General features: G+C 47.8%; 1 protein-coding gene across 1 annotated transcript in view; it reads right to left on the reverse strand.

The window, feature by feature from the left end:
- Positions 1 to 242: 242 nt before the first annotated feature.
- Positions 243 to 17,845, reverse strand: part of CNTN2 (contactin 2) — a 54,042-nt gene continuing 36,439 nt past the window's right edge. The window contains exons 7-23 of the mRNA XM_034767194.1: positions 16,729 to 16,828; positions 16,225 to 16,400; positions 15,102 to 15,238; positions 14,354 to 14,483; positions 13,062 to 13,212; positions 11,503 to 11,630; positions 10,874 to 11,049; positions 10,505 to 10,625; positions 9,978 to 10,136; positions 9,701 to 9,850; positions 8,364 to 8,434; positions 7,606 to 7,840; positions 7,021 to 7,136; positions 6,074 to 6,260; positions 5,174 to 5,286; positions 4,908 to 5,076; positions 243 to 3,981 (exon numbers count right to left, since the gene is read on the reverse strand). Of these exons, the coding sequence (XP_034623085.1) occupies positions 3,872 to 3,981; positions 4,908 to 5,076; positions 5,174 to 5,286; positions 6,074 to 6,260; positions 7,021 to 7,136; positions 7,606 to 7,840; positions 8,364 to 8,434; positions 9,701 to 9,850; positions 9,978 to 10,136; positions 10,505 to 10,625; positions 10,874 to 11,049; positions 11,503 to 11,630; positions 13,062 to 13,212; positions 14,354 to 14,483; positions 15,102 to 15,238; positions 16,225 to 16,400; positions 16,729 to 16,828 (2,429 nt within the window). The 3' untranslated portion in view covers positions 243 to 3,871. The remainder of the gene's footprint in view (positions 3,982 to 4,907; positions 5,077 to 5,173; positions 5,287 to 6,073; positions 6,261 to 7,020; positions 7,137 to 7,605; positions 7,841 to 8,363; positions 8,435 to 9,700; positions 9,851 to 9,977; positions 10,137 to 10,504; positions 10,626 to 10,873; positions 11,050 to 11,502; positions 11,631 to 13,061; positions 13,213 to 14,353; positions 14,484 to 15,101; positions 15,239 to 16,224; positions 16,401 to 16,728; positions 16,829 to 17,845) is intronic.

Genomic DNA, 17,845 nt, shown 5'->3' on the forward strand with positions numbered 1-17,845 from the left:
CTTGGCTGGTCATTTAACCCCTCTGCCCCAGTCTCCATCTGTAAAGTAGGATTAATATTTATTTACTCCAGCTGCACTGGTGCAAGGATTGTTAGTTCACATTTGTGCAGTGCTTTGAAGCTACACAATGCCATGTTTGAGCTAAGTATTGCTGTTGTTACCGTGGCTATAAATAATTCTGTGGTATTTCCACCTGGCCAGGTGGTTGATCAAGCATCAGGACTGATCCAGCTCCAAATCTCTAAGCTTTCAAGTAAGGTTTTATTCCTAAATTCCCCTTTGCCCCAGCTCCACTGGGACAAAGGATGAAGGCCCAGCAAAACTGTGATACAAGATAACAAAAGTGAGGCATTATTAACAACACAAAATAATTTGCAAAACAAAAGCAAAAGAAACACGTCAATAAAATAGGTTCAGATTTTTAAACATAAAATGTACAAAAATATAGATATAATAATTTATATTTAGACAACAGCTGTCATTCATAAACACTGTAACAATCCACTAGGGGGAACCAGAAGGTAATTCATTGCTAAATAGATTATGGTGCAGAAATTCAAGCTGCATAATTAAACAGAGGCAGCGATGAGCAGGGATCCTGGTGAGGCTATGGCCTTGTTTTCACTGCTAGAAAAGGTAAATTTATTACCATGGGATAACTGGCAGGCATGAGCTATTTCAATGTAAAAACACTTTAGTTTTACCGTATGGTGAATAGCCCTGTACCCCTTTCAGGGGCTGACCTCTCATGTTTACCTCATGGTAATTCTAAATGCCTTGTCTCCACTGTGTTTTTAAATGCACAATAAGACCCAGGACACACAATAGCTTTAAAAATGATTAGTTAGTGCAAGCCATCCCCGCCCCCTTTATGACACTGAGGGCGACTGTGGTGTTTAGCCACAGCCCACATCACCCCATGGGGAGCACTGGAAACAGAATATCTCCTGGAGCCCCCTAATTGCGCTTTGTAGATCAATTTAAGGGCTGCAGCATACTCCCCAGTTGGCCTGCCAGCTGTACTACTTTCCATCCCTTCTTGCCCCCTTTTGGGAGAATAGCACATCTGGGCCCTGGAGGAACGATAGCAGTAGCAGCTCTTGTGTTCCCTCTAGCTCAAGGGTTGCAATTCTGGCCAAACCTTACACAGACTGTGTAAGGAAGGGCAGGGGTTATTTGGTCCCTCCTCTCCTTACCAGCCCCCTTCCATCCTCACTGCACAATCCTGTGAAGGCCAGACAGAATGTAGACCCTAGTCTCTGGACCCTATCTGCATAGTTTATGAACCAGCTAGGATGGGGTGGGAGGATGGGGAGGGGAGATCCAGCTAGCAATCTTCAGGAGAAAATCATTTTTGCTACAAATCCAGAAGGAAATAACCTGGAGTCTTAAAGCCTTCCCCAGGCCCCTAAATTTTCACAATCATTCTGTGAAATGTTCTTTAGCAGTGGTTTGATCCTGAGAGTCCAAGGGAAGTGTGGATACTCAGAATTGGGGCCTAGATGCTGGATATTCATTTCACTTCCCCAGTCTGTACAAAATATGCTGCCCTTAAAGACAGGAGCCCAACCCTTCAGTCCTTACTCATGGACAAAATTCCTTTGTCTGAACAAGAGCTGTGGGTACAGATCCAATGGGCTGGATTGGGCCTCAGCTACTGAAAATTAGAAGATGACCTTTGGAGTCCATGGAGCTATGCCAGTTTACACGAGCTCAGGCTCTGGCCCATATATTTGTGGAAGTTTACTTCACTTCAAATCCACACTAAAAACTCCCCTTAACTTCAGTGGCAGATCTGGATACACCAATAGTGGCAGGGTCAGGTTTAGATTTTAAGGGGGAGATGTTCAAAGGCACCAAGGTCTGTTGGGCTTCTAATTCTCATTGTGCCTTTGAACATCTGTCCTTAAACCAGATGTGTCTTCTGATCTGAATACTTGAGGTATTGACCTGCATAAACCTTTATGCATTGAGAGGATAGTACGTGGTATACTCTGCCATCTTATAAATCAAGTGTACTATTTGTTCACCATAGATAATGACTTTCTAGTCTCATGGGATCCTTGCAGTGCTAGTGCCTCTCAGAGGCATTTTATGAAGATACGTAGCCTTCTGAGACGCAGTAGGCTCAATGATGCTGGTAGCTGGGATGCCAGAGTCCCTTTACATCATGTAGTTGGGATTCGAATACCCTTATACTGTTGGTAGTAGCTATTCCGAAACCCCTTATGTTCTTGTAAAGTTTTAACAGAATTTTGTCTAGTAAGTTTTGTGAAGAATTTAGCAGGCAAGAGGAAGGAATTGCTGCTAATGCTGATATGGTGCTGTTACTCCCCCCGGAGAGATCCCAGCACTGAAATCTGCAGGCCCATCATGGATCAGTTCCGTACAGTTATTGCAGGAGGGCATGTGTGCATGGCAGAGGGGCATAACAAGATTCCTCAACTAGCCTCATTGGTTCATTCTCAGCAAAACTGGAGAGGACAAGGAACTGGGTGCCTAGCACAGAAACTGTATTTCAGTCCTCCTCCTTCCCATTGCATGGTGTGGCAAATGTAATCTCCTGGTTAGGTAATTATGGAATAAGGTTGGTCAGGTAAGCAATACCGTCAGTTATGAAGAAAGAACATATGGGCAAGTACCCCTGAAGACAGCCTGGGAAACACCAGAGAGAGCAGCGAAACAGGTGGTTGATTACTCTTAACATGCAGTCTTTTCACCATCAAACTTCTGGCCTTACAAACTTTTCTCAGCCAGACTGGTCGCTGAAACAGCTGAGCATCCCGTCACATGAGCATCCCTCTGTTAGCTGGCTGTGTGCATCCTGCACGTGAAAAGCCAGACTCTCGCACTGGTTAGACCTTGATCTTCCAACTGTGGGGCATGGCTAATACTTTGGCTAGATGGGAATCATGGTCCCTTTCCCCCTTTAAAACCCCACTCTGTGAGCTGAAGATGAATTCCTCTGAAGTCGCTTTAATAGGTTGGATCTATCTCCCCAAATTTGAGATTCGAGAAAAGTATTGGGGAAAAAAAATAACAACAATAAAACACCCAAAGGGAAAACAACAACCAAACAATCGCAGGATGTGGGTAATACTGAAGGTTGCACCTCTTATCATAACGGCCAGGGTGACCCGTTGGACAGGATTGCAAGTCAGCCCCAGCATTGCCAGTAAGAGGCAATTAAAACAACTTCCATTTCACCTATGATCGATTATCTCTTTCTTTTTTTACCACCTAAGTACTGAGCTCTCCCTCTCCTTCAGGAGAGGGCAGGGCACAGAGATTCCTTTCTCTTGAGGCTTTTTCTCCTTGAGCTGGTTGCTGCAAAATAGCTGATTTTGGCTCGGCATCTGGGAAAAGCTCCTCCAATAATATTCTCCCTTATCTTTGAACACCAGAGCTGTCGGTTCAGAGGTGGCTGTGGGGTTGATATGGAGCATGCTGATAACGTTGAAATCCTTCCCCTCAAAAGCTAATGTACATATTTAAAAAAAAAGTCTAGTTTAGCAGTCTGGTTATTTTCGTACATGGCTTCGTAAGGCAATAAACCTACTGGATAAAGTACATAAGACAGCTGGCTCCCAGAATTCACACAGAATTCTTCCTCTTTTTGTGTTTTGTTTTTTCTTTTAAAAAAAATCTTTGATTGGTTAAAGACCCATGTCTTGTATGAAGTGTTCTATTTTCTAAAAAAATGGGTGTTTCTTTTGTTTTTTCCCCCCCCCTTTTACGTTGATTTTGACAAACCCCTTTTTTGTAGCGCTGTTGTGGCTCAAACTTGTAGTTGCAATGGCCAAATGTCGAATAGTTCCACGCAGGCTTAGGAGGAATTGTGTCCAATGATCCTCAATTGGATTGGCCAGCATCAGAGCTCCAAGTAGCCAATCAGAGCCAACATCACTAGAGAGTTAGTCATAATAATGACAGTATGTGGTGCTGGATTGGCTGCAGAATTTTCCACCATCATACTTGTGCCTGAAAGAGAGAAAAATAAGAAACAACCATGATGAATGATTCCCTTGTTGTACTGGTACCACCTGTTTTCTTTTTTCCCCAAGGAACCAGTGAGGATTTGGTGAAATGTTACTCCTTGGAATGCTGGATGCTGCTGCTTTATTTATTGTTGATGCATCTTCAGGGAATAATTGTGTTTACAAAGAGAATAGAAGAATATTTACTATGGGCTAAATCCTGAAGGACTCAGGCAAAACATTGAACTTAATGGGAAACTCGCCTGCAGCTTGTCGGAGCTAAGGGTGAAATCTTTGCCCCCTTGAAATCCATGGGAGCTTTGCCATTGATATCAGAGGAGTCAGGTTTTCACTGTAAATGAATATAAATTGAGTACAGACTTCAAGGAGTTTGGCCCACAATGAATAACACCAGCTTCAGAGTAGACTAAAGGGAGGGCATGATAATGGTCTACCTGTATGTGAAGAATTCAAACAGAGAGGCAGGAGAGGGTTAACTAGGATAACCCATCAGCCACACCTGAGCATTGGAAAAGCGTACTTGCAGAAAGTACCCTTAACTAAAGCGCATGTGTAAAAATAGGTCAGGTTACAGACCAGGGCTAGAGCTGCCCCCGCTTTCCCACCCCATGTGCTCGATGGAAGAAGCGGGATCTGGAACCAGTGTTCATTCTGCTCTATGGGCCAGAGTTGGGACAAAGACACAGACTGAGACCTGGTGCAAAATAGGGTAGCGAAAGGAATGATACAGGATTAGCTCCTTTAAATTAACATACCACCTCAGATTCACCATTGTTTCCAAGGATCAGTAAAATGTTATGGCATAATGGCCATTTGGTGCATGACTAAGGTAAATGAGTATCCACTTGTGGGACATGTGCAAGGGAATAAGGCAGGGAAGGGAGAAAGAGAAGAGCAGAGCAGACGCACCGCCATTTCTGAGGATGTGAACCTCTGCTGGGACTCCGTCTCCTCCTGGCCCTGTTGCCCTAATCTGCACCAGAGCATGAGTGGAGTCTTCAGGCACTGGGATCTCAATCCGGTTCTTGCTGGCCAGGTACAGCGTGGGAGTGGAGTGCGAGTCCTGCCGGTAGAGCATCTGTTGGGAGATACGTTTGAGTTTAGTGTCATGGGGTCTTTCCTTGTTTTCTTCAGCACAGTATGAAAGAGGAGAACTTGCTATGTGCTGCCTGTACCTTGTACCCTGTGACAGTGGACTCATTCGCCTTTGCAACCACAGGGTCCCACTTGACGCTGACACTGGAGCCAGAAAATGTCCAGGAGATGTTACCAGGTGGCCTCCTTGGGGCTTGGAGATAAAAGATGATTGAGAGTTCAGTGAGGATGAGAAACAGAAGAAAGCAAAAGGAGGCTGCTCTACCCGAGACCAAGGGCTATCAGGTCACCTTCTGAGACCCACTGGCCAACCTGGAGGGTAGGTAGCACCAACATAGCTAGGAATAACAAGAGAGCATTTCAGCTAGAGTCATCTGAATAAAAAACAACCCGATATAACTGGCAACAAATCATGTTTTCCCTTTGTTGGATTTGAAATGTTTCTTTCTGATTGACTCCCAGCACACAGCTGGGAACAGTTCTCAGCCTGAAAGCATTCTTGCTTATTTGTCTAAACTGTTTCTAGACCTTGTGTGTTGTGAGCTTTCACACCTTACATTCACCTCGGTCTGATTATCATTAGCTGTTTGTTTTATTTAATTGGCAACGTATTAGTAGCTGATGTCTCAAAAACTAGCAGAGTAGGTGAGTAATAATTAATTCTAGAAGTTAGGGATTCCCGGGCTGTCCTAAGGTATAAAGCATTGGTGCCTAGCTTCAGCAGTAGCTCTCCAGATAATAGCTGCTAAATTCATGCTAGAATTCAAATAGAGAGAAAATCAATAGCAATGGTTATTCGAATGGTATGATTTGAGGACCAACATCTCAAAATCTTTCTGAACCAAAACCAAATGCTCTATACCAGTGGAAAGCTCAGATTGGTACATTTTTGTCTGAGCAGATTCTAAACTCTCAAACCTTAGAATCAACCCTGATCCAACAGGGACAGAATAGAGCCATTGTGCCTGGCGCTCACTCACGTGGCTTTGTTGTTGTGATGTTGGTAGAGGGACTGGCTGGCCCCGTTCCAGCCCGGTTGTAAGCTCTGACTGTCACGTGGTACTTTGTGTTGGGGTTCAAGCCTGTCACGTGAGCTGAGGTGACAAGACCTGCTGTCCTCACTCTGTCTGCTGCTGCCTCTTTATCGCCATCCTTCCAGTACCGGATCTAAACAGATGAGTACACAGAGGTCTTAGCACCTAAGCCTTTGAGCTGTTTGCACATGTGGCTACCAGACCCACTCCACCCAACGCAGGAGACCTGGGTGCTGGAGCAGTTGCCTCGGGAGTCCCCCTCTCTGGGCCGGAGGAGCTCAGGCGTATCAGGGCACAGATGAGCTGGTCTCTGGGTGGGGGTAAGTGGGGTTAGAGTACTAAGGTGAATGACTCTCTGTATGGCAATGCCATGCTGTTGGTTTCCACATGATGCAGACTGCGGGCCCTCCTGACTCCCCTCCAATTCCCTGTATGTTTTTAAAATTGTACCATGATTGATGCATTTTCCAGAGAAGCCCTCGGAAACTCAGGTTGTCGGTTGACTGTCCTTTTCATACAGGGGATTATTAGCCAAGCCCTGGGGTTGTTACTCAGATTTTTACTCGCACCAGCTCCTACTGGAGTCATAGCTGCCCTCGGTATTTGGCCCTGTGCATCTTGCTTGGCCTGTGACCAGGATCAAAGCCACTGGCTGTGGATTGGCAGGTGGCAGGAATGGGAAACCCTATCATGACAGTTTCTCTAGTGGCTGCATAGAATCAGCATTGCCTACAGCAGAGTGGATGCTGGAATCCCCCCTTCCCTTGAAAATGGAGGCCCTACGACCATCTTATTTGCTTTCACTTCCTGTAGCCTAGGGAGATAACTAATTTGCCTCATTGTATGCTCCAGCCTGAGTCTCAGTCCTTGTTCTAGCCCTTCCATTTTCTTACCTCGTAGCCCAGAAGGACTCCATTTGTGTCTCCCTGCTCAACCGGCTCCCACGACACGTCCATTTCCGAGGACAAAACGGCCTTGGCTGTAACCCTGGAGGGAGCCACTTTTGGTTCTGGCAAAGGACGGAAGAAAAACCCAGCAATAGAAGTCTTTCATGACAGCAGGTGACAGAGTCACTGCCCTGGAAGGAGTGGTTTCACTGCCAGAGGCCAGCTGTATGTCTATAGGGTTGCTATAGCAGGCACTGCTCACTGGAGGCAACATTAACTGAAGCTGTGAATGTGGGTTTTGTGTAACCAGGAGGGAAGCCTGGCTTGGGGTGGTGTGTGACAGGAGCTCTTGGGAGCTGAATGTCTCTTCTTCTGCAGTGGGTGTATGTTTGTAGGTGCACTTATGAGAACGTGTGTTTGTATTACAAGGCACTATGTGAGCAATTCTAGCCTGATCCTCAAACCACCATCAACTGACCTTCTAGTAACAGGAAACAATTCCTAGCAGTGATACCTATTAGACTGCTACTGCTTCTTCCGAGAGAAGCTATTCCAGACACATCAGACTGAGTCACCACAGTCCCTCCTTACCTTCCTCTGCAGAGTACACGATGGCAGTCAAGCTCTCCGGTCCCTCCCCCTTCCTGTTGTATGCTTTGATTTTCACTTCAAATGGGGTGTAGGGCCCGATGCTCTCGTTGCGGTAAACGTAGTGCAGGGATTCTGGGTGGGGCACCTGTGCGGTCTTCCACGCCTGGGTGCCTTGCTTGCGGAATGACAGGATGTATCCAAAGCCATCCCCGTTCTGGTACTCCCGCAGCATTGGCTACGATATGGGGCAAGAATGAAAGGACAAGTTGGCCGGGCGCTTGTTTTATACCCATAGTGCATGAAATAGATTTGATCTATACACTACAGTAGACAGAATTCTGCTCTTGGGACTGTGTGTGCAAATCCTACTGAAATGGCTTTGTAGTACAGCATCAATGCCACTGCAGTGTTACCACAAGTCTTGTGATATTTTGTGTTTTCTTATGGCCTCTGCTCCTGGAGGCTTGTGATATTCACAAGAAAATAGCCCACATCCCTTATATACTAGCATAATAATAATATTTTTATAGAGGGGCCCGTATTTGCTCCCTCTAGAGTCTGCAGTGGAATCAGGATCATATCGAAGTGGTAGTCTGCATACCCCCTTTTCCTTCCATCTTTGCTTTTGTCTCCTTTTCACCCCCCTTCTCTGTTTAGTCTCCCTTTGTAGCTTCTCTGTGCTCCCTTTTCAGAGCCAAACCTGTCTCCCTTTCCCTTTTTCTGCACACTTTGTTGGCCTGTGCCTACTGCCAACTTACCGTCCAGTTGATGATGAGCTCACCGGGGGCCCCTCCTCCTCCACTGAGCCCAGATGGTGCCACAGTAGGGGCTGTTGTATTCCCCCCCAAAAGAGAAGGAATGTGTGAGTTTAAAAACAAAACAACAGTGGAAAGAAAAGCACCCATGCTTCAAAACCTGGGAGCAACCAACTTCCATCAACTCTCAAACCTGCGCTGGCCCATCTGGTTTTAACCGTTAATACTGAAGATATTTTAGGTGTGATTTTCAGCGGTGCTGAGCTCCGACAGTCCCTACTAAATTCAGCTGGAGATGTGAGTTTTCAGAGGCTGTGAAAACCAAGCCCTAAAAAGCATAGTGTGGGTGAGATTGAGTTAGGGGTGAGCTGCCAGTTCACCACACACATTCAGAGCATTTTTTGTGCCAGTCTTGCACTTCAAGCTCCTCTGCTCTTGGCTAAGACCCAGAGTAGTATTGACTTAATATACAGTTAGTTGTCCACAGGGGACTTCACCCTGTCCTCACAATGGGTTGGACGATGGTTCTCAACCTTTCCAGACAACTGTACCCCTTTTAGGAGGCTGGTTTGTCTTGCATACCCCAAGTTTCACCTCACTGAAAAACTTACAAAATCAGACCTAAAAATACAAAAGTGACACAGCCACTAGTACTGAAACATTGCTGACTTTGTCATCTTTACCATATAATTATAAAATAAATTCTGACACACACCCCTGATTGAGAAACACTGATATATTATAAACAAGTCAGTGTCTGTGTGACGTTTTAGTTTGTACTGACTTGGCTAGAGCTTTTTGTGTAGCCTGTTGTAAAACTAGGCAACTATCTAGATGAGTGGCTGTACCGCCGGAAGACCTCTGAGGACCCCGAGGGGTACACATACCCCTGGCTGAGAATCATTGGACTAGATCTAATAGCTCTTTTCCATTTCTTACCACCAGGATCCTATAAAGTTCTCAGAGTGTCGAATACTCAGGGCTGGGACTGTCTTTATTTTGCATATTGCACAAGACTCAGCTCATTGTCAGTGGTTAACATATGGTAAATAACACTTGTGAAGCAGTCATCCAGCACTGTTGCGCCTTTATCTTTGGCATGTAAAGGGGTAAGGAAGAAGGCATATTTTGTGTCATCACTATCTCTAGGAATACTCAGTGAGATGATGAGCTTGTGGCAATGCCTAAGTGAGCATGAAAACCATCCTGTTCCATTGCAGAGGGGTAGGGATAGATGACCCCTGATGTCGCCTTCTAACCCTGAGCCTATCTGCACCTACCAGCTTCTTTGGTGCGGATTTTGCTGGAGGGCCCACTAGGNTGAGCCTATCTGCACCTACCAGCTTCTTTGGTGCGGATTTTGCTGGAGGGCCCACTAGGATCCCCAGCTCCAAGGATGTTGCTGGCTAGGACCCGGAATTCGTAGTCCATCCAGGGGATGAGGTTCACCACCTGGGCCGTCTCCGCGTTGCCCTCAATATTTGCAGGATCTATAACCCAATAACATGAGAATACAACAAATAGAGCAAGTGGCAGTCAGAAAGCAAAAAAAAAAAAATTCCATCCCAGAGCAATCTGTGTGGGTAAAGGCCGGGCTGCTGCCATGAAAACACTTACTGGTGCGCACTTGCTTCCATTTGCTGGAGAGTAGGGTGCGGGCTTGGATGGTGTATTTGGCAATAGGACTGTGGTTATCGAAGCCACGGCTCCAGCTCAGCTGAATGGCTGTGTCGCTGATGTCCACCACCACCACGCCCCCAGGGGGCCCCGGAGGTCCTACCACAGTGAGAGAAGGACAGTCACATTAACAGCCCCGGGGGAGGGGGGGATCAGCTGGGCGTGTTGCTCTTCAAGCAACATCCACATGGTAAGTCATAATCAGGCCACTGTATCCTGAAGGGTAAAAGTGTAGCCTCAAAATTTGTCCTCCTTTAAAACATTTGGGATCTGGCGTGGAACCTCCTCCGGATTCCAATTCCCTTTTCACAGTTTAAATGTGTGTCGCACACCATGAGGAATTTAAATAGCTGTTGGTGGGAGGTTTTCGGGGATGAGAGCGTGTTGGCCCCGGCAGGGAATCCAGTTTGTTTGGGCTCATTATACACTGCATACAGGATGTGAGAAGGAACGGCTAGAAAAATTACCTCTTACAACCAGCATGGCCGACTCAGATGCGCTGTCCACAACTGTCTGGGCTGTGCATGTGTACCGCCCGGAGTGCCTCAGCTGAGTATTCAGGATGGCGAGGTCCCCAATAGCCTCTTTCTATGCAAGGAAGAGAGACGGCAATGGGAGAAATATCAGAGCAAGCTTGGGGACTATACAACATATGAGATGGAGAAAGAGACACGGGCATTAAAACCCAGGGCTCTCCCAGCAAGGTCAGGAGGATTGGCAAATTGGACACATCCTAGAAGAGCGAAAGGCTTGGTGGCAAACGGGACTCAGGATGTTTTGTTTCCCCTTTGCCCCAGGTTTCTGCACAAATCAGCACAGAACCCCTTGATACTCACCCTGCTAGCTCTCCTGTAGTGCCCTTCAGACCTGTCAAAGTCAATGGGGAAGTCCTCGAGGGACCAGGTGAAGGTTAGGTCCATAGTTGGGTCATGGGAGGCATGGCACTGCAGGGTAATGTTTTCGCCTAAGTTGATGTCCGCACTAGATGGTGCCAGGGTGATTTTGGTGGCATCTGCAGAGGGCGAGAGGGCTGTTAGTTGCAGATGTAACCTCCATACACCAGTCATTGTCTGACTAACAACACACAGGCTGATTTGGGGTTTGACTTTGCAAAACTAAAATCTGATCAGCGTGGATTTGCAAAGCCAAAGCCACCCCTGTTTTTGTCTCTCTCTAACTAGGAACCATCAATAGTTTTCCAAGGGGTAGAAAAGGATTAAATTAGATGCAAAATAGAAATATTTTCTCAGGGCCAATTGCTCATGGTAACCTTTGTGGAAGGGTGGTGGTGGGTGGAATTGAAAGATTGTCCTGACGAATGAAATGAGTTAAGGGTGCGATTCCCTCTGAGAACTGGATGGTTTTCTGGGAATCGAAGGAGAAGGAAATGTGTCCCCCTTCACATTAGGGCACTCTTAGCACCCTTCTTGCTGCATCAACCCGAGTACAAGCCAAATATCTCTACCTCGAACTGAGAGGATTCCTGTGCTGTTGGCTTTTCCCATGAAATTCTCAGCAAAGCATGTATACTTCCCCTCATCAGATTTGCTGATATTCCGGAGGATCAAGGTGCCGTCTGGGGTAATAGTCACCCTGGAGAAGGAAAAGAGCCTCAGCAAGAAGTGAGATTAAAATGGCATGGACAGCAGTCATGTTCACTGTGTGCGCCCACCTCTAGATGGAATTCCCAGATGCTGCTGACTTCTCTAGGGATGCATGTCAGAAAGACAAGACTGCAAAAACTAGGTAAGACTTTTTAAAAGAAGCAGCAAATGGAGTGCAGCAAACATCAGTAGCTTTTATAAAGAGGGGATCTTTGATGTTCAATCCTATGTCATGTACCCTCCGTGGAAGCTTTGAAATGCAAGGATGTGAGCATTCCCTAAAAGAGAGTACAGGTAATCGGTCCTCCATGCTGCTCTTCCATGTTGATTAGCTGGAGGGCTCAGTGCTTCCATTTCACCTTGAACTGTCTTTGGTTTTTACCATTTTTTGGTTCATGGGGAAGCAAACCTACACCACTTGTCTCAGCCTCTGGGGACAGCCAACCTACGTGGGCCTTGATGGAGCATGATGGGGTGTGTTCCCTGCAAGAGCTGAGTTAGGCCAGGTGGGCCCAATCAGCTAACTAGGCTGCAAGCAGGGGAGCCTTAGGCTATGAGGAGGCCACTGATTGGGAACAAGCTCACTTGTGCAGGAACAGGGGGGCTGTATAAAGCCAGGTAGTGGGCTGCAAAAGGGGGCTGCTGCTGAGAAACACTTCAGTGAAGTAGGCTGCCGTCACTCCCTGAGTGGAGGGAGTTGGAGACTGGCAAGGAGAGAGTGATGTAGGAAGAAGACCAGAAAAGCAGCAGCAAGGAGTGGGACTGTGGCTGTTTGTCATAGGGTCCCTGGGCTGGAACCCTGTGTAGAGAGTGGGCCTGGGTACCTTACAGGCCACTGGGGAGTAGCAAAGGGCATTGGAGACACCAGCCAGACAGTGGGTCTGGAAAGACTGTGAATTCCTTGGAAGGGGAAGACCTTAGTGACCTGCCTGGAGGACCAAGCCACAAAGAGGAAACTGCAGTGCCTGGAGTGAGAGAGGCCGCACGGCTAGATGGGACAGGGGAAGACGCCACTGGAGGGAGAATGCAAGACTGGCAGAGCTAATTCCTAGAACAGCCAGCAGGAGGCGCTGCGAGCGGTGAGTGCGCCCCGTGACAAGGAGAGGCATTTTTTCAGAGGGTTTTGTTCACCCTCCATTTCTTTCCTGCAGTTTGTTCCTCCCATCCCCCAAGACCCTCCATCTGGCTAAGGAAGGCCCTAATGCATGTAGTCCCTAGATCTGCCAGAAGGCTTGCTGCAGAACAATACAAAAGGTTATCACATTCCCAGGGCCTAATAAATGGACCCAGGTCTTGCATGATAATCAAGGGTGCTAACTAGAGGGCCGGGCCACCAATTAACAGCTGAGTGGTCTTCTGCAAGGAAGACATGTTTTTAGCTGCTATTGTTCCTAGCTAGAAGCAGACTTCGTGCTAGTACCTGCTACTGTTGATCAGGAGTTCAGTTCCTTTGGTCCAGAGCACAATGGACTTTGGTGCTGCTCTTGGCTGGCACGGGATAATGACCTCCCCACCTCGGGCTGCTGGTATCAACCGCTTCACGGGGTTTAGCCGAAAATCTGGCGCTAAGGCTAAGAAGAAAAGAGGATTAAGGGATCTTCTCAAATACTGAACTCTGAGCATGGTAAAGCTGCAGCATAACTGGATTCTGGTTTGTCACCAAACTGCATGATGATAGAAGTATAACAATAGCATGATGGATGAGCAATACCTTCACTGCTCAGTGACTGCTGGATTGTGTTGGCTGTTCCATCATCAACCAGGAGAGGTCTACCCGGTTCCGATGTATCACAAATTGGCGATGGGGATATGCAGGGCCGGCTCCAGCATTTCTGCCGCCCCAAGCAAAAAAAAAAAAAAAAGCCACGATCGGCGGCGGCAGTTCAGCAGCAGGTCCTTCCCTCCCAGAGGGAGTGAGGGACCTCCCGCCCCCGAATTGCCGCAGGTACCGCCCCTCTTCCTTGGCCGCCCCAAGCACCTGCTTGTTAAGCTGGTGCCTGGAGCCAGCCCTGGGGATATGACCTTAATGCTTGCAAGGTCTTTGCTGAGACACAAAACCAGCCAATTTCAAAGAGGATAGGGATGTTCGCTTCCGTGTCCTGAGCAAATTTCAATTGGTGTAAATACATAATGTCCCCTAAAATTTCCCCTTTCAACTGAATATGAAATTCTGCTTTACTTGCTGTTAAACAGCTGCTGCTTAGAGCATTTCGCTTCTAAGCTGATGGTTCAAATCCAGTTCGGGCTAGTACCAACACAAAGACATTATCATGTGATAACTGTCTGTCTCTGTAAAATGAGTTTTGGATCTGCCCAGTTCCCCTTTGCTGCCAGCCACAACAGACTGACTGGGTCATGGATACTGACCTATTGTCTCAGCCCCAGTTCCTAGGTCAAGGGAAAATTGTGTAGTGGGGGGAAACTTGAGGTGCTGCGGTCTGTGCAGTACCTGTTCTGAGGCTAAATAGAGGAGTTAATGCTCCAGAACTGTCTCTTTTAGGAGTACTACATTTACACAAAAATGTAATTGATGTAGTAGTTGATGTGCCCTACCCCAGAGGTGCTGCATTTTTGTGGTGGGTAAGTGGTTCTCGTGTGCTTGGAGGACTGAGATGAAAAAGGTAGCGTAAATATATTAGGATTATATCTACAACACTGCAGTGTCTAGATAGTCCTTGGAAACCTGGGACCCTTGGGAAAATGATGAGTTACCTTGCACGGTTAATTCAGCACTTGCATACACTGTGCCGTGTTTGTTCTCAGCTACACACTGATACATGCCAGAGTCTTCCAGGGCTAGCTTGGAAAGTCTCAGCTCTCCGCTGCTCACTTCGATGCGGTTCTGTGCAAACAGGAAGAGCAGCGGATTAGATGGGAACAAAGAAAATGAGACTCAAGACCCAGGTGTTCAGAGCCAGGTTTCATTTCCGCTCCTGTGCCAGTTTGTTCCAAAGTTTGTATTTTTTTCTGTCTATCAAATGCCTTCCTAGCCAAGCATTTACAGGGCTCTCACCACTGTGGTAGCTGAGTGCCAGTGCAGTGAAGTGTGTAGGTATGTACTGACTGATCAGTGACTGGTCTGAGGTAAACACCACTCTCTGGGGAGGTTTTCCTGGCCTGAGGACTGGGTGTAAGGTCCCAGGGCTGCTGGTAACAGTGGAGAGTGACTGGAGAATGGCATGATGGGAATAAACATACGAAATGAGCTTGGCAGTCTCAGCAACTTCCCTTGCGGGGGTGGGGAGGGAGGGTAAAACTACCACCCATATCACTGCAGTTGGCAGACTGCTGGGCAGGGTCATGGAACCGAAAGAGGAGGGGATGTTACAGGTGAGGACTGAGGTGAACTGGCAGAACTACATGGGGTTCTAGGACTGGAACGGTAGGGTCAATTGCAGGTCAGGAACATGTGCGCGGGTAGAGGTGCAGCCTTCACTGTTCCAAGCAAGGGCTGTGGTACCTGAGAGGTTAGCGGCTGCCCATTCCGGAGCCATCTGATCAGAGGCCGTGGCTTGCCAGCCGCTGCACAGCTCCAGCGTAAGTCAGAGCCAATGTCTGCTTCCGTGTCTGTGATCACCTTCAGCCACTCCGGCTGAGCTGCAAAGGAGCAAGAGTGATGTAGGAGCCAGGAAGATCAGATGGGAGGCGGCTCATGCCAGGCCCACAAGGTGGCACTGGCATGGAAGCGGAGTGATTTATCACAGCACGTTACCCCATAGCAGTAGCCTTTGCTTCCTGCGTGCAGAGGCCAGGCCGATTCTTCTCACTGGCTGCATCTACAGTATGAGCGAGGGCTGTGATCCCCCTACATACGTCCACGCACTCGTGTAAACTCTCGTCCAGCTAATGCCAGTATAAATAGCAGCATAGCCACGGTAGCACGGGTAGCAGGAGTGGAGGCTGGGCCGAGTACGAACCCGCCCCAAACTAGTGGGTATGTACTCGGCATGGCTCAGCCATGCCTTGGCTGCCACTAACCGTGCTACCTCGGCTACACTCCTGCGTTGAGCTGGCGTGAGCGTGTGTGCATGAGCAGAGGAATCGCACCCGTAACTCCTAGCGTAGCCGTAGCCTGTGGGTCCCCCAGCCCACAACCCTGCATCCAAACTAGACCTACTGCATTATGGGAAAGTCCAGATATGAGGAAGAACCTGGTGACTTCTCTCTAGAAATGAAATGGAGCCCTAAATCCAATCAGCACTGAGCTACGGGGACAGCTGGATCTGGATTGGAGGATTTGGGTCATGATTATAGCTCTGTCAGACCTGTAGAGTGGATCCAATCTGTGACCCTGGATACAAATATCCCTGTGCCTTGGGAGCGTCTGATACTCCCAACTGGGGTTCTAGCTCTGTTATCTCACCTCTTTTATTAATTGCTCCAGGGATAACTCTTGTAAGTTTTCATTCATCCCTAATGTGTTTGAAAGAAAGGAAAAAGCAGAAACCGGGGCATGTGTTTAGTAGGGTTCTGTTGTGGATGTGATTAGGGCTGGTTCAGATGCGACCAGTTCCCTCTCCAAGGCTCAGCTCACTGCCTGGGGCTCCTTGTGCTTTGGGAAGGGACCTGTTTAAGGGCCTTACCCTGAATAATAATGCGGCCCTGGTAGGTGTCTCTTCCCTTAGCATTTTCAGCCTCACACTCATAAGTGCCTTCGTCTTCAAAGTCAACGTTTTGGATCTGCAGGAGGGGCTCATTGGAGATCCACTTGGAGGGCTGCGAGCTGTCCACCTTTCGCCACTTTATCCGAGGGACGGGGCTATGTAAAAGCAAACGCAGTGAAGCAAAACTGCGGGGCCTAATGCGCAGTGCAACATATAATCCAATCCAGTGCCACAAACTACCGTGCAGCGCAATTGCCTTCCACAGCTACCCCCCGCACCTTCAGCATAGCGGCCAGGACAAAGAGTCTGAGTCTCCACCTTTTGAAATGGTGGCTTGGTCCCTCACCCTACACTGCATTGGGAATTAAAGCAGCGAGGCTGTTCTTTCTACCCATCATTATGAAGGCCCGAGGGACTGTGACTCTCTTTCAGTGCTGCTGCCACCCCCAAAGGGTGGAACAAAATGGACCCAAGAATACTCACTTTCCAAATGCGAAACACTCCAGAGTCACCAGCTGCCCAGCCAGGGCGTAGGTGTCGGCAGGAAACTTGGCTTTAATGCTGGGTGCATACTGTCTGGCATCTGCTGAAAGAAAAACATTGGTAAGGAGGTTGCAGGCCTTTCAGAACTGTACACACAAAGCATTAAAAGGCAAAGGCCCCTGCAAGGCTTCACCTCCTAAAAGCACATATTTAAGTCTCAAAGACATCAGCAGCTGCACTGTCTTCCAGCTATCATCCAGAGCCTGCTCCAGCATTGTCTAGTAGTTAAAGCAGAGCCCTGTGGTCTATTCTTGGCTTCGCCACAGATTCGGTGCATGATGCTGGGCGAGTCACTTAACTTCTCTGTGCCTCAATTTCCCACTTGTGAAACGGGGTAATTGTATTTATTTAGATTTAAAACGATAAAAAGAAGCCTATCCCAGGGGCTAGGTGCCCTGACTTGTTGGTTAATCGTACAATTCAGTGAAATCCCAGAAGCATTAAAATAATCATTACAACAGGAACTCAGTCAGCCGGACAGCTCCAGAGATCCGCTCCTCATTATGGGATACATACCCTCAGCCCCCTGCAAAACCCCTTGCAAATAGATGTCCTTTGCAGCCTGCCCACAAGGTCACCAAATTCAGCTCCTCCTTGGGGGCGGGAGGAGGGATGTTGTCAAGTTCCAGAGTCCCAAAGCCTTCACAGAGAACACCCTGCCAGCTGCCCCCTCTCTTTTATAATGAGGGGGAACCAGCTTTGGCACCCTGTTGACTGAGCTGTGGTAATGCAGCATGGGGAGAGAGGTGGTCCCTCAAGTAGGCTGGTCCCAGCCATTTAAGGTGTTATAGGTCATAACCAACACCTTAAACTCCACTCGGAGATCAATGGGCAGCCAGGGCGGATCCTGGAGCACTGGTGTCATATGCACTCAGCGAGTCACCCCGCTAAGTCAGCAAGCTGCTGCGTTCTGCACCATCTTCCATCTCTGATTGCTTCTAAAGTGTAGCCCAATCCCTACAGATGCATCCTGCTCAGGGAAACAGAATGAGCTCTTCTCACCCTATGCAAGACTCCTAAATTCTTAATGATGAAACACTGCAGCTGGCGATCTCAG

Source organism: Trachemys scripta, chromosome 4, assembly GCF_013100865.1.
Source record: "Trachemys scripta elegans isolate TJP31775 chromosome 4, CAS_Tse_1.0, whole genome shotgun sequence".
Classification (NCBI taxonomy): Eukaryota; Metazoa; Chordata; order Testudines; family Emydidae; genus Trachemys; species Trachemys scripta.